At 33.2% G+C, this 16,170-nt stretch overlaps 1 protein-coding gene across 1 annotated transcript in view; it reads right to left on the reverse strand.

The window, feature by feature from the left end:
- Window positions 1-4,430: 4,430 nt before the first annotated feature.
- CATSPERT (catsper channel auxiliary subunit tau) overlaps window positions 4,431-16,170 on the reverse strand; it is a 178,326-nt gene continuing 166,586 nt past the window's right edge. The window contains 4 exon segments of the mRNA XM_040475854.1: window positions 4,431-4,912; window positions 7,755-8,905; window positions 8,908-11,263; window positions 12,385-12,459. Coding sequence (XP_040331788.1) covers window positions 4,565-4,912; window positions 7,755-8,905; window positions 8,908-11,263; window positions 12,385-12,459 — 3,930 coding nt within the window. The 3' untranslated portion in view covers window positions 4,431-4,564.

The following is a 16,170-nucleotide window of genomic DNA, read 5'->3' on the forward strand; positions in this document are numbered from 1 at the left end:
GAAGATATAATGACTGTAAATGTTTATGCACCCAACACAAAAGCACCAAAATACATAAAGCAACTATTAAGGAACATAAAAGAAGAAACGTATATAGCAATAGAATAATAGTAAGCAACCTAAACATCCTACTTAAGCAATGGAGACATCATCCACATAGAAAATCAACAAGAAACAGTGACTTTTAATGACACATTGGACCAGATGCAGCTAACAGATATATACAGAACATTTTATCCTAAAACATCCTTTGCAAGTGCACATGGAACATTTTCCAGAATAGATCACATTAGGCCACAGTCTCAACATATTTGAAAAGATTGAAATCATATCATACATCTTTCTGACCACATGTTATGAAACTAGAAATCAACCACAAGAAAAAATATGGAAAGAACACAAATACATGGACATTAATTAACACACTACAAAGCAATGAATGAGTCAACAAAGAAATCAAAGAGGAAATCAAAATATACATCAAGGCAAATGAAAATGAGAACACAATGGTCCAAAATCTTTGGGATGCAGAAGAAGCTGTTCTAAAAGGGAAGATAATAGCAATACAGGCCTACCTGGAGAAGTAAGAAAAATCTCAAACAACCTAACCTTACACCTAAAGGACCTAGAAAAAGAAGAACAAACAAAACCCAAAGTCAATGTTAGGAAATAATGAAGACTAGAAGAGAAATAAATGAAATCAAAACTAAAAAACAACAGATCAATGAAACCAGGAGCTGGTTCTTTGAAATGTCAACAAAATTGATAAATCTTTAGCCAGACTCATCAAAATTAAGAGAGACAGAGAGAGAGAGAGAGAGAGAGAGAGAGAGAGAGAGAGAGAGAACTCAAAACTAAAACTGAAAGAGGAGAAATAACAACAACACAGAGATACAAAGGATTATAGGACAATATTGCGAAAAAGTATATGCCAACAAATTGGACAACCTAGAAGAAATAAATAAAGTCTTAGAACAGTATAAACTTCCAAAACTGAATCAGGGAGAAATAGAAAATTTGAACACAGAAATTACTAACAATGATATTGATTCACTAATCAAAAAACTTTTCAACAAACATAAGTCCAGGACCAGACGGCTTCACAAGGGAATTCTACCAAACATTTAATGAAGAGGTAATATCTATTCTTCTCAAATTCCAAAAATAGAAGAGGAAGGAAAGCTTCCAAATTCATTCCAGGAAGTCAGTATTACCCTGATACCAAAACCAGATAACGACAGTATGGAAAAAAACCCTAAAACTACAGGCCAATTTCTCTGATGAACATAGATGCAAAAATTCTGAACAAAATATTAACAAATGGAATACAATAATACATTTAAATAATCACTCACCACAATAAAGTGGAATTTATTCCTGGGATGCAAGGTGGTTCAATATTTGCAAATCAATTGACACCACACATCACATTAATAAGAAAAAGGAGAAAAACCATATGATCAACACATGCAGAAAAAGCATTTGATAAAGTACAATATCTATTCATGATAAAAAAAAACTGTCAACAAATTAAGTTTAGAGAAACATATTTCAACATAATAAAGGCCATATGTGAAAAACCCATAGCTAACATCATACTCAATGGTGAAATGCTGAGAACTTTCCCTCTAAATTCAGGAACTAGACAAGGATGTCCACATTCACCACTTTTATTCAACAAAGTGCTAGTAGTCCTAGCCACAGCAATCAGACAACAAAAAGAAATAAAAGGTATCTAAATCAGTAAAGAAGAAGTCAAACATTCACTATTTGCAGATGACATGATACTATGTATAGAAAATGCTAAAGATACCACCAAAAAACTACCAGAACTGATAAATTAATTCAATAAAGTCACAGGATACAATGTTAATATCATAAATCAGTTGCATTTCTACACACTAATAATGAAGTAGCAGAAAGAGAAATTAAGAAAACTATCCCATTTACAATTACACCAAAAACAATACCTGGAAATAAACTTAACCAAGGAGGTGAAAGATCTGTACTCTGAAAACTGTAAAACATTGATGAAAGAAATTGAAGATGACATAAGAACCAATATTGTTAAAATGTCCCTACTACCCAGTAACCAAGGCCATCTGCAGATTAATGCAATCCCTATCAAACTACCAACAGCATTTTTCACAAAACTAGAACAAATAATCCAAAAATTTGTATGGAACCAAAGAAGACCTTGAATAGCCAAAGCAATCTTGAAAAACAAAGACAAAACTAGAGGTATCACAATCCTAGATTTCAAGGTAGTAATCAAAACAGTATGACTGGCACAAAAATGAACATATAGATCAGTAGAACAGAGCAGAAGGCCCAGAAATAAACCCACACTTTAAGATCAATTCATCTACAACAAAGGAAGTAAGAATATCCAATGGGAGAAAGGCAGTCTCTTCAACAAATGAGGTTGGGAAAACTGGACAACTACATGCAAAAGAATGAAACAGGACCACTTTCTTATACCATATACAAAAACTCAATATAGATTAAATACCTAAATATAAGACCTGAAACCATGAAATTCCTGGAAGAAAACATAGGCAGTAATTTCTTTGATATCAGCCATAGAAACATTTTTCTTGTATGTCTCCTATGGTTAGGGAAACAAAAGCAAAATTAAGCTAATGGGACTACACCAAAATAAAAAGATTTTGCACAGCAACAGAAACCATCAACAAAACAAAAGCACAACCTACTGAATGTGAGAAGATATTTACAAATGATATATCTGATAAAGCATTAGTATCCAAACCATATAAAGAATTTATACAACTCAACCCCAAAAGAAACAAATAATCCAATTTAAAAATGGGCAGAGGAGATGAAGAGAAGTTTTTCCAAAGAAGATATATACATAGCCAACAGACACATGAAAAGATGCTCAACATTACTCACCATCAGAAAACTGCAAATCAAAACCACAAGGGAAATCATGCCTTTCAGAATGGCTAACATAAAAAACACAAAAAAATAACAAGTGTTGGTAAGGATGTGAAGAAAACAAATCCTGCTGCACTGGTGGTAGGAATGCAAACTGGTACAGCTACTGTGGAAAACAGTTTGGAGGTTTTACAAAAAATTAAAAAATAGAATTCTTATATGAAACAGTAATTCCACTAGTGGGTATTTACCTAAAGAATATAAAAACACTAATTTGAAAAGATATGCACCCTTATGTTTCTTGCATTATTTACAATAGCCAAGATATGGAAGCAACTCAAGTACACACTGATAGAAAAATGGATAGAGAAGATATGATACACACACCCCATTGGAATGTTACTCAGCCATAAAAAAGAATGAAATGTTATCATTTCCAACAATATGAAGAGATCTAGAGAGTATAATGCTAAGGAAAATAAGTCAGTCAGAGAAAGACAAATACCATATGATTTCACTCATTATTTTTAAGAAACAAATGAACAACAAAAAAAGACAGAAACAACAACAAAAACAGACTCTTGAGAACAAACTGAAGACTACCAGAGGGGAGGGTATGAGAGGATGGGTGAAATTGGTGAAGGAGATTAAGAGTACACTAGCCTATGGGGCACCTGGGTGGCTCAGTCGGTTAAGGGTCCAACTTCAGCTCAGGTCATGATGTCATGGTTCGTGGGTTCAAGCCCCGCATTGGGCTCTGTGCAGACAGCTTGGAGCCTGGAGCCTGCTTCAGATTCTGCGACTCCCTCTCTCTCTGCCCATCCCCCATTCATGCTCTGTCTCACTTTCTCAAAAATAAATAAACATTAAAACCTAGTCTTAAAAAAAAAAGAGTACACTTGCCTAGATGGGCACTGAGTAATATATAAAATTGTTGAATATAACACTGTATGTTAATTATACTTGAATTTTAAAAAAGAACAGAACCAATTTTTGTAAGTCTCTGATTTAAATCTGATGTCAATTTTGCTATTTTTGCAGTTTCTACAGTTTTATGTGGTTTCCTAACTTTCATGCTACTAAAGAGGCCCTTACATAGTTTTTTGAGTAAGTTAGAAAGGTAAGTAAGTTAGGAGGTGCCTCGGGAATTAGTATGAAATCTGTTATCTTTATTTATAGTGTAACCATAAAAATAAATAAGCAGTTATAAGATGATATTAAAATTAATAGATGTTCTATAAGCCCAGAGAATCACATACTGTTGCATCTGAAAATATTAGAATTGAAAAATAAGAGTATGTTAATAACAAAAGGCTAAACATAAATAACTGTAAAGACCCTGAAAACTGGGTAGACAGGAATAATTTAGAGAGTAACAAAGATTTGGGAAATCAGAGAACTATCAACTGGTGATATTGTTATCTAGTGAAAAGGGGGAAAAGCTGGAAAATAAAACTTAGCAAATATGAACTGAATATGTGTTTTTTGGTTTTTTCTTAAGGTTCATAAACAAAAACACATTTACATCAAAAGTGCTTCTTTTTCATTTTAATTAAAACAAAATGGTTCTAACAAGATGAAATTTGGTTGCTGACTTCTATCACATAAAAGGACAGATCTCCAAACCATTTTGTTAACTGGAGAAATGATATTATGACTGTTGATCTTACATATCATTCTGGACTTTTAACATTTGGATAATATCACAAATGAGTGAACACTTTTCAATATTTTCTTTTAATTTCTTTTTTTGCCGCATTCTATGGATTTCATAATCTGGGATTGCATCATTTATATGAACTAAGTCTGCTGAAACCATTCGAGGACTTGTAAATTTTCCATTGTAGTTTTCTTGTCGTTTGTTAACCTCTGGAGCAGTATTCAGTCTTGCAAAGTGTTTTAACTGATTATGGCTATCATTTGGCCTCTTTCCTAAAAGCCTTGCTCTTGATTTTGCTTGTTCAACATGCTTAAATGAGCTCACAGGTATATCCTCAAATCTATCCGAACAATCCTAAATATTAAAATAAAAGATCAGGTTGGTAAGTTAGTTTTCTTAAAAGAACATTTTAAATTTATAAGAACTAGAGTTTGTAATATCAACAGTTAAAGACAAAGAATGAGAGCACCAAATATTTTATAGGCAGCCCCCAAAATCAGATCCTACACCCAATGCCTCCTATTAAATACTATCATAGAAACCATGCTTTAAAAAAAAGTGTCATTATTTCAAAGAATCTGTTTTCCTTTTTTCTTTTTTAAGAGAGAGAGAGAAAGAGAGCACACACATGCAGGTTGGGGAGGGGCAGAGAGATAGAGAGAATCTTAAACAGACTCCATACTCAGTACACTCAGCACAGAGACCCATGCGGGACTTGATCTCATGGCCCTGGGATCATGGCCTGAGCCAAAGTCAAGAGTTAGATGTTTAACTGACTGAGCCACCCAGGCACCCCAGATCTGTTACTTTAAAAGCGATTGAAAATATAAAGCCAGAAACAAGGAAAACTTAGGAGAACAGTCTTTAGGGTTCAGACTTTTAGACAAAGCCAGTCAGCCAGAAGAACTCTATTATTCTTCTCCAAAACGAAATTTCCCCAATCCCAAATATAAGTCATGAACTCATACTTTATATTATTCAGGGTTTCATTCTTTTTTAAAAAGTAATAAACATCTTCTTTAATATACTTTCACACATACATAAAGAGCCTGGGATATAAAGATATAGTCATACCATTTATATTAAAGTAAAAAAATTATGTACATTCTGAAGGTAAACAAGTAAAACATTTAGGAAAATAACTGGAAGAATACACACCAACTTTTTAAAATGATGGTTAAGGTGGTGGGATTATGGGCTTTGTTTTCCTTTTATCTTTTTTCAAATGTATATACTATGGCTATATTTTATAATAAACATGTAATAACCTACAATTATCCCTAAGAGGGAATGGAACTATTAGTCATTCCTAAACTAGTATAAACTAGTTTCCTCTGCAGTTTGAACATCTTGTCCCTTAACGCTTTGCAGAGATGGCCACACCAAAGGAATAAGATACTCTGATTTGGAGACAAGGTGGGAATGAATTAATAGAATTGGAGGGTGAGAAGAGGTTGTGCAGGACTGAGAAGAATTGAGGCAGTAAGAAAGAGATTTACAGAAAAGGAGGTAAAAAGAGTATAAAGACAAATTCTATCTACTTTACAATTTTGCCTGGGTTTGAAGAAGGCAAGGAAACATTCTTCCTCTCTCCTCTTATGTTATGGGGAGCAATTAGGTAAGCCACATTATTAAGGGAATTTCTGCTACTTTGGTGAGTAATATATAATTCTTGCTTCACAGATTAGATAACGGATACTAGAATACCAGTGGAAGGGCATGGACACCCACACAAGTGGTTATTTTCTGGATGCTCCTACAACTCAATTTCTCTGTCTTCCATTTTGATTCCTTTGAGAGATTCTCAGATTTTAGAAAAGAATCAGATGAACAAGTCTTTCTGATGATCTGATAACGCCCTCCTACCACTCACTTCTCTGTTGTCAACTTCACTAGAGAGAAAACTTTAGGTACTTTGGTTTAACAGAGGAAAGTAAAGATAACTCTACCTCTCTTGCCCACTCTTAGGATAAAGTTTCTGAGACCCTGTATGATCTCATATAATAAAAACACAATTTCTTCTGTTTGGAAAAGTGACATTAAAGATTCCATTTGTCCAAAGGAACTTCAGAAAGTCTTTACTTTCCCCAAATTATGGACGCATCTTCTACTTCCTTTTTCTAGTAGGTACATATGCTCACTCAATACTAAATTACCAACTTTAGACAGAAAAGAGAAATCCAAAGTTGGTATAAGCTAAATTGATAATATATTCCCAGCGACTAGTTTTATTATTTACTAAAGCTAAATATTTGCTTTGCTATGGAAAGCAAATTCAAAACAACTGTTATAAATCTATTTTCTCAAAGGATTATGCACATCAAATTATGTAATATGATTTTGGGATTTATGGGTTCTCCCAATTGTGTGTCATGCCTGTCTATATATACTAACAGAGAAGAGCAGCAGTCCAGAAAATTAAAGTCCCTTCTATTTCTAGATTTTAACTTTGCTTCAGAATGGTTTGTATAAAGTCTGGTAGCATTTTTACCTTCCTAATTGTTTTATGTTAATATTATAAATAGATTTGAATTCTCAAATTTCTCAGCACATAAGATAGCAGAAGGGCAGTGGTAATAGAAGAGAGTAGAAGTTAAATTAAAATTTTTCCACTCATAATCCAATAGATTGTAAATTTTGCATATCCTAATGCTTATCACAATAACTAACACATAATATCTTTGTTTACTGAAACAAAGATAATTCAGTAATCTGAAAAATATATACTTATATTTGCATGAAAACAAAATCCAAGCTATGTTTTCATAGTGTACAGCCACTGCCAATAATTGTATAGGTTGTGCCTGTACAGCAACCCCTGGCTGAGGCGTTGAGTCACGGCTGAAATCCAGCCAGTTTTCCATAGACAGGGCTATGTGCTTTGGCTCTAGATGCTCAGTCTACAGTCTTCCCTGAGGAAAGGGTGCCTTTCTAATTCATGCTCCAGAGGGAGTACCCTTTATCTATTTTATAAGGCACTGAGTCCCCTGATTTTGTGACTGCATTTTTAATTGGGTAAGGTGAAATCTGAATGTCGGAAGAAATTTTTTTTTTTTTTAATTTGAAGGTCTGTATATCTTGGGGGTTATCTATGAAGGTTATATACACACTTGCATACAGATATATATGCCCTAAAATAGATTATTTACAATTCTTGCCAAATACAAAAGTAGTAGACTTAGAAAAACAGTATTACATGTATAGTTCTTCTTGCAGTCCAATGAGCCAATGTCCTTGGAACAGATTTCCTTAGAATTCTCGCGGTGGGCAGTGTGGTTGGTAGTATCCTAACGAGTTTGCTAAATGACTTCTTTTGTTTGTTGACATGGTCTCTTTCTTTTCGGACCTTGGCCTTTAGATTTTCTCTCTTTAATACTGCTGGGAAGAGGGATGGTTTTGAGTTTTTCTCAGCTTCCACAACTTTATATTTAAACGACTGTACTTCAGGGAATTTGGCACATTTTTCATTGCAAATTCCATTTGTCTTTAGAGAAAGAGTTTGTATTTTTTTGTATTGTGCAAATGTTACTAAATGTTTTTTATTATTATTATTATTATTTCCTTTCAATCTCTGAAAATACTGGTCTTCTAACTTTGATTTCTCCCCAGCCTCTAAATTGAAATGAGTTAAAGTGTTAGTCTGCCTGGAAGGAAAAGTGTATCTGTATATATATTCTTCATTTTCATCTTGCATTTTGCAATTAGGAATTCTTGGATATGGTGACAGTACTGTTTCAAGTTTTTCTTGTGCCATCAATTTATAGATGTTATTATGCTCTTTTTTTTCAAGAGACTTCGTTTTTAGTGTCTTTTCAAAGCAAGCATTTGACTGAGCTGTTTTTGACTTACCACTCCAACTATGCGGGTCTTGAACTTCTGTTTTAAAGTCACAATTTTCTGCTCGAAGAAGCTGCATAAAACCATGTTCATTCCTTTGTTTCTTAAGTACTGTATCTGTAAGTCTTTCTGATGACTTATTTAATGGAATTGCTTGGGTATTTTTGTTGAAAGAAGGTTGTACTTTAATTAATTTCAGTGTTTTGGCTCCTTCTTTAGGACAGTATCTTTTCTGTTCCTCAATTATTGATGGATTTTCCTTAATATTCTGTAAGGAAAAATATTCTTTTTCTTTCTCTTTGGTCAGTTCTGTTTCTATAAGTCTATCCTCAGGAACTTTTTGTAAAGTGGTTTTTTGAACAATTTTTGAATATTTATTTTGCTTTTCTGAAATCTCCTCCATAAATTGATTTTCTTTTCTAAAAGATAATTCTGGTGATATACATTTTAATGGTATGGATCTAGTATTGATCAAATTTGTATGCTGGTTGATCCCCTCTATTGACTTTCAGTTATTAGTCCTGATTTTGAAAGTTTTTCTATAAAAAGACTCTGGAGGTGTTTGCTTAAATCAGCTTTTAGATTTAATACTTCATTTTCTGATAAACCTAGAAGATAGTTTTGTAGAGATTTACTTAAAGGATATTTCATGTGTATGTCAAGTCTTTCACCAAAACTCCCCCTTGAAATGTCTTGTCCTAACTCATGAAAAGATTTTGAGGCACTTCTAGATCTTAGAGAAGACATGTTTGAGTGTATAGTCTCAGATTCTGTCTCTTTAAATAAACTGCTTTCTGAAAGGTTTTTTAGGAAATAGTTTTGGAGAATTTCATTTAAAAAAGATCTTAGCTTTATTTCCAAATGTTTATCTATGAAATGATGATTAAAATTACTTACAAAAGACATGATTTCTTTCACAGTTTCTGAATATTTTTCTAGAAAAATATTCTGCCCTTTTGGTTCTGCTTTCTCATTCATCAAATATAGATTGTGATAGATTTTTGGTAAGTCTTCTTTAGTGATGTGTCCAGATTCTGAAAGTCTTTCTACAAGGTAATGTTGGATATGTTTACTTAGTTCAGATTTTAAATTTTTTATTTCTGACTCTGAGAGTTCTTCTAGAAATACACGCAGCTTTGGATTCAAAATAGGCTTACTGTCTAATTTATCTGCTTTATCAAAATTCTCTTTGATTTCTTCAAGGTCTTCTGTATTATTTGGAAAAGGATGCTGGATTAATCTTTCTAATTCTTTTTCTGGTTGTCTTCTTTCAGACTGATTATATTTGAAAAAAATATTAAACATATGTTTTAAAAAGGATTTTAACATTATTACATCTGAATCATTAAGTTTACCCATTAATGAGTTACTTAAATTTTCTAAAGTAGAATTCAGATCATTTTCTTCTCTATGAAACCTCTGACTGTTATTTAGCGTATCTGTTTTTTTATCTGGTGTTAACTGATATTTTGAATCTTGTAGGGGTATGTTTTGGCTTTCATCCACATATCCGACTCTATTAAAAGAAGTAGTTTCTTTGGGAATGATGAGTATATTCTGCTCTGAAACAGGTTCTGTTTTACTTTGGGTTTCTGAACAATCCTCTGTGGAATACTTTGGCTCTTCTTCAGCAAATGCTGTCTCTGTATCCAGCATGGAACTCTTTTGATATTCCTTATTTAATTCTATCACTTTGATTATCCCAGATTCTAAAAGACTATCTACAGGAAATGCTTGTATTATCTGGCTTATAACAGATTTGGCCTGTGGCAATTCTATTTCATCATCATTTTCTTCATAGCGAAGTAGAATGTTTGAAGATAAACTCTCCCAAGCAGTGGGTAATTGATTCTGCAAATTTATTGGTATCTCACTCGATTCTTTCACTCCCATTTCCAACTCTGAGAAGATAGGTGCAGTGAATATTTGCTTTATAACATAATCATGTGCAATGCTACTTACGCCTGGTTGGGAACTAGACACTTCAATTTTTGAATTTTTCTTTTTGAAATTATTTTTTTTAATCGGAAAATCAATCTCACCAGACTCCAAGTGTTTTTCAGAGACAAATTCCCTTTCTACCTCTGGAGAATTTCTTGGTTCACCTACTGAAAGTGAATCTGCAGGAATATCTTTAATTTTTTGTCTTAAAAGAGACTTTGAACTTACAATGTATTTTTCTGAAAGCAAGCTATTTAAATCTTGAACTTTTTCAAATACTTTGTTTTCCACACTAGTTGGTGGTTCATCATGAACATGTAAAAGTGGAGAACTAAGACTTTTCTTTCTTGTTTCAGTGTCCATAGGAACCTTTGGTTTAGGAAATAATTCATCTGATAGGTCTTGCAGATTTTTACCTAAAATTGACTTGAGCATCACTGATTGTTTTAAATTTTCTAGGTGGGAAGTAAGACTTAATGATTTTGAGAGGCGACATGTATTTACATTTCCAGTCATTGATGATTCTCCTTCAAAGTTTGGTAGAGATACATTTGGTAGTCTTTCTTTTAACTTATTCTTACTATCTAAAGTCGTTAGTGTGGTCATAGTGGGATCACGGGTGAAATTACTCTTAGTGTCTAAAGTCTTTATTGTAATGAAATCAGGATCACAGGCTAACTTAGTCTTAGTGTCTAAAGTCTTTAGTGTGGTGTTACCAGGATCACATGGCCAGGTTTTATGAGTAGGTCTTGCAGTTTTTGAATATGTTGGGTAAGGAGGATCTTGGTCTTCATGCTCTATAACCTCTGTACTTAAAATGTTTCTGCATCTGGACATATCTTGGTCTTTCCTTTTTCTGACTGACATTTTGTTGTTTATATTCCTTAGAAAAGGATCAAAACCATTCTTAAAGTTGAATTTCTGGAGCTGTAATATTAAAAATAAAAGGTAAGAAATTCTATAGTATTTATTTGAGTTTATAATAGATTTTCTAGTTAAATTCTCTAAGAAATCTGTCAAGTTATCTACTCATCCACCTACCTTCTATAAAGAGAAAACTATTTTAAAATATTTGAAATTGGAGTGATGAAAATTTTAATGCAAATTTTAAAATTCATAATTCTGATACTATTTTTTGTCCAAGAGCTTTTCTGCTACCTAGAATATTTTAAAATACTTAAACAGCATTCATACATAATTTTTTTAAAAACTTAATTTCCAGTGTTACCTGCACTTATTTAGACAATGGCTAACATCAGGATCTAAGTCCTATCCATAGAAATACTTACCATTTTAGTAGCAATATAGAACATTTTTATAATGCAAAGCAAGTAGTAGATATCCCATTAAAAGTATCATAAATATTTTATAAAGACTAACTTGGGAGCATATATCATCTGCTTTTAAGTCTGAGAATTTCAACAATGATGATGAGTTCCACCCACTCCTTAGCATATCACAGTAGAGTTTTGCTTTTTGATGAAAGGCCTTTCAGAAATGGTTAAGAGAGAGCAGTACAAAAAAAATTCTGGATTACAGTGAAATTCCAGTGTAATATCCATGAGCAGTTTTGTAGCTCTGGGAATCAAGTTAGTCTATCATGAAATAGTCTTTGGAATGCAGTCTCTTATTCCAATTTTGCCAAACATATTCTTGTGTTTGTTAATATAACATATATTATCCAGTGGAAAAAGGCAAAATGTGAAATAATCAGCCTAATATTTTAGTTTATTTCAACTTAGTAGTTTAAGCTTTATTGTAATGGAAACAATTTATTATATCTATTTTTCACCCCAAAAGCTAGTTGATATCCAGGTGATAGCATAAGAATCCCCTGGGTCTTTCTGAGAAATATAGATTCCCAGACTCCATTCCAAGATTTAGTTTCATCAGGTCAGAGGTAGGACCTGAGAACATGTATTTTTTCAAAGATAGCCAGATGCTTCTAATGGGTAGTCTGGTTTAGGAACCATTGAATTATATAAAGTATTAGAGAAAACTAGTATTTAAATATAATTGTTATTGGGATAGGATAATTCGGGACTCACCTGATATTTTGGTTTGAATTCTATATATTCTGGTCTGAAAGATGGTGAAATATATTCCTTTGGTGAAAAAATCACCTTATAAAAAGAGAAATTTTAATTTTAGAATGCTTGTTATGCAAGGATATTTCCCAAGATAATTTTATTCTTTCAATAGTTATTAAAGATATAACAATTTAAAACCTAAATAAGTATTTTTCTCATAACTACTATAATTTACTTTGCCAATTATCAAAGAAATCTATACATATATAATACATTTGCATATATAATCTTAGCTTCCTTGATAGTATATTCAGCCTAGTGAATTTATAAAATCAAAACAATACAGAGCAACGTCAAGCAGAAACCAAAAGAGAAAAGAAATAGAATTATCAGAACAAATGTAATCTCATTTTAAAAGGTTGTAAAATGCTTTAGATAATAAATGGCATTTGATATGATATTGGGATATATAGCACTTTCAATGATTCTTTAACCTCTAATTGCTAAATAGGTACTTAACGCTGACTAAGGAAACACTTGGTGCTAGATCAGGGTGTATAGGAGCAGGTATAGAATCACAGAACCACTGAATTTTTGTAGATGAAAGGTGCTTTAGAGATATTCCAGTCCTCCCCATTTTATACAAGATCTGAAGTTGAAGTTGGTTGCCCCAAGTTACCCAGATGATTAGTAGCCTAAATCTTAGGTGTCCTAAATTTTCCATCACACAATCAAGACTGCAGTAATGTGCATCCATACTGACAACTCATCTAGAGAAAACTTGACACCATCACTCTGAGAGTACATAGTACTACAAGCCACTTGCTGATAAACTATCTCCTTTAGACAGAATGTTCATATATACCAAGTTAATTAAAATAACATTTCAATGAATGATGTTTCCATCTGTAACATTTTTGGTTTATGTGTTAATATTAAGCAGTTAATAACACAACTTTATTCCTAAATTTTCAGCACCTTACCACTTTTGCTATTTTTAATTGCCTTAACACATTGACTAAATTATTTCTACAAGTTTCTCAAGATTCCCCATTATGGTTTCTCCCTTTCAGACAAATGTGTCTAACTCTGAGTTCTTGAAATATATCTCAGACTTTTCCACACCTGTTCTTTTGCTTTTTTCTTTGCTTGAATTTCCCTTAAAAAGTTTAAATTCTAACATTTAAAATCTCATTATTTTAAATAAATTTAGTAGAAAAATTAAAAATAAATGAAATATGACAAGGAAATGGAAGAATAGTGACTATGTATGTGTGTGTGTATGTATGTATGTATATGGGTGTGTATGTACATATATATATGTAAAATCTCCTTTTTGTAAAAGACACAAAAAGTCCTCCCTAATGTAAGCATGAAAGGATGTATGAAAGGATATAAAATGCTAACATCTCTGGAGGAAAGGAAATAGGAAACTATTAACTTTTATTCTGTTTAACTCTGTATTATTATTTAGATGAACATGGAACACTACTGAATATAAAAACTCCAATACATTTATACTGGGGAGACATGCTTTAGGCATTCATCTCAGGAAGCTAGAAAAGGGCAATAAAACAAACCAATATAGGAGCTTTAAGATGATGGACTGAACGTGTGGTTCTATTCTCTCCTACCTCCCAAGGTTCCAGTAAATTAACAGAAAATAATATTTCAAAAAGAAAAGTCTCATGGAAATACTGGAAATCAATAAGGTGAGACACAAGGATTTAGCAAGTTGAGAAAATTTAGAAAATATGAAAGAAAATGAAATTAATTGAATGAAAATCCCCATCAAGAAAATCAGAGCCTTAAACAACAGAACTCAGGTGGGCCTGAGAAGCAATAAATTCAAGGTCAGCATATACAAAGAGAATCAGATGATGGTGTAATTGTCATAGTTATTAATTAAATAGCTGTATTCAGAACAGCTGGATCTTCTCTGTCTCAGTGAATACAGAGCATATATTGTTGGAAGCATTGTCTTTCCCAGTCACTCACCCAAAACATCAAGAAAAGAAAAAAAAAATCTTTCTAAAGAAAGTGTGCCATCTGTGTAGGTGGAGATCCTATGAGTTTTGAGCCTTGATGGGGAAGCAGAGTAGAGCTTGCTGTCACTTACATTTCCACATCAGGTAATAGAAAGGGTATAAAAAGAAAGAAAAGGAAGTTCCATCTAGGAGATTAAACACATGGGTTCTCTGGAAATGTTGTTGGGTCCCCAGCCATCCTGCCTACCCTCTTCCATCCCCATATACCCTCCAGGGAAGCCTGCCTGTTATACAGAGCATACCTATACAATTAACATATTACTTCATTCACAAATATAAAATGAGCCAACAAAGTTTACCAGATATATGAGGAAAATCAATACATGCAAGTGAAGAATTAATATGAACAGAACAAACCCTGGAGTAAATAGAGATATTTCTGAGGAATGTGAGGGGAGGGTGATCCTTGGAAAAAAATTCTAAATAGTATCTTGAGATAATCAAAAAGGTATTGATATCCACTTAGCTGTATAATAAGCATCTCAAATACAGCATATACAAAAAAGAATTCTGGATTACTAAGACTGCTCCCCTCCCTCCCCTCCAAAACCCCCACAAAACCTTGACCTTTCTCTGTCTTTTCTCACTTCAGTTAATGGTGCTACCATCTACTGAATTATTAGGCTAGTGACTTAAGTATAACTATCTCCTTCTCCATCCATATCCAATCCAGTATTAAGTCCTGTGGTTGCTGCCTTCAAAATATAGCAAGTGTCCAATCACATGTCACCATCAACCCTACCACTGTAGCACAAGCCACTATCATCTCTTTGCCAAACATTACTCTTCTAACTTGTTTCTTGTTCTCTATGACAAAGACTAATAATTGCCTTACCACAATATATATGATCTCACGAACATAATTTTTTTTTAGCATTTAGGCAGAAATGTCCCCTGCTTAAAAAAAAAAGCTACATTTTCCAGTGTCCTTTGAAGACAAGGGTAACTATGTGACAAGTTTCTGGCCAACTACACATAACTGGAAGTTGTTGGGAGAATCTTCTGAGAAAGTATCTTAAAATAGAGGCAGACTCATTTGACAGGGACCTAACTGACCATCCTGCATTCCAAGTTATATGAGATAGACCTGAACTAGTCAGGCCTTCATGTATCCACCCAGCAAGGTTAAAACATGCACACACAATGATTTGCACAAAAGGTCTTCCTATGATCTATCTAGTTCAACGAAGTTAACTGGGAACTGGGCTGACACTGCTCAAGACCAAGAGTGCTGCCATAACATAGGGGATAGAGCAAGAGTGAGTAAAAATGCCATGAAATTTCCCAATATTTTGAAGATGGCTTTTTTTTCATTGGATATTTGTTTGGTTTCCATAAACTTTGTTTTCCAGAGCTCCTATGAAGCTTGTTCAGATAGCTTCTGAATGCTTTTTCAATGTTCTTCAAGGGAACAAGAACTTGGAGCTTCTTATTCCAACATTTTGTTGCTGTAACTTTCCTTTAACATTTCTTGTGGTGTTGGTCTTCTTGCAACAAATTCTCTTAGCCTTTGCTTGCTGAAAGGGTTTCTTAACTTCTATTTTGAAAAATGCCATCACTCTTTAAAGAATTCTAGATTGGTGAGGTTTTTCCTTCCATTACTTTAAAAATGACATTCCATAGCCTTCTGCCTTGCATAGTCTCCAACATGAAGTCTGTTGTTATTTGTATATTTCTTCCCCTATAATAAATGTGCTTTCCTCTCCCATCCCCTTAAGGTTTTCTCTTTACCACTGATTCTCAGCAATGTGATTAT

Source organism: Herpailurus yagouaroundi, unplaced genomic scaffold (genome assembly GCF_014898765.1).
Source record: "Herpailurus yagouaroundi ecotype Mexico unplaced genomic scaffold, PumYag 140, whole genome shotgun sequence".
NCBI classification, from domain to species: Eukaryota; Metazoa; Chordata; class Mammalia; order Carnivora; family Felidae; genus Herpailurus; species Herpailurus yagouaroundi.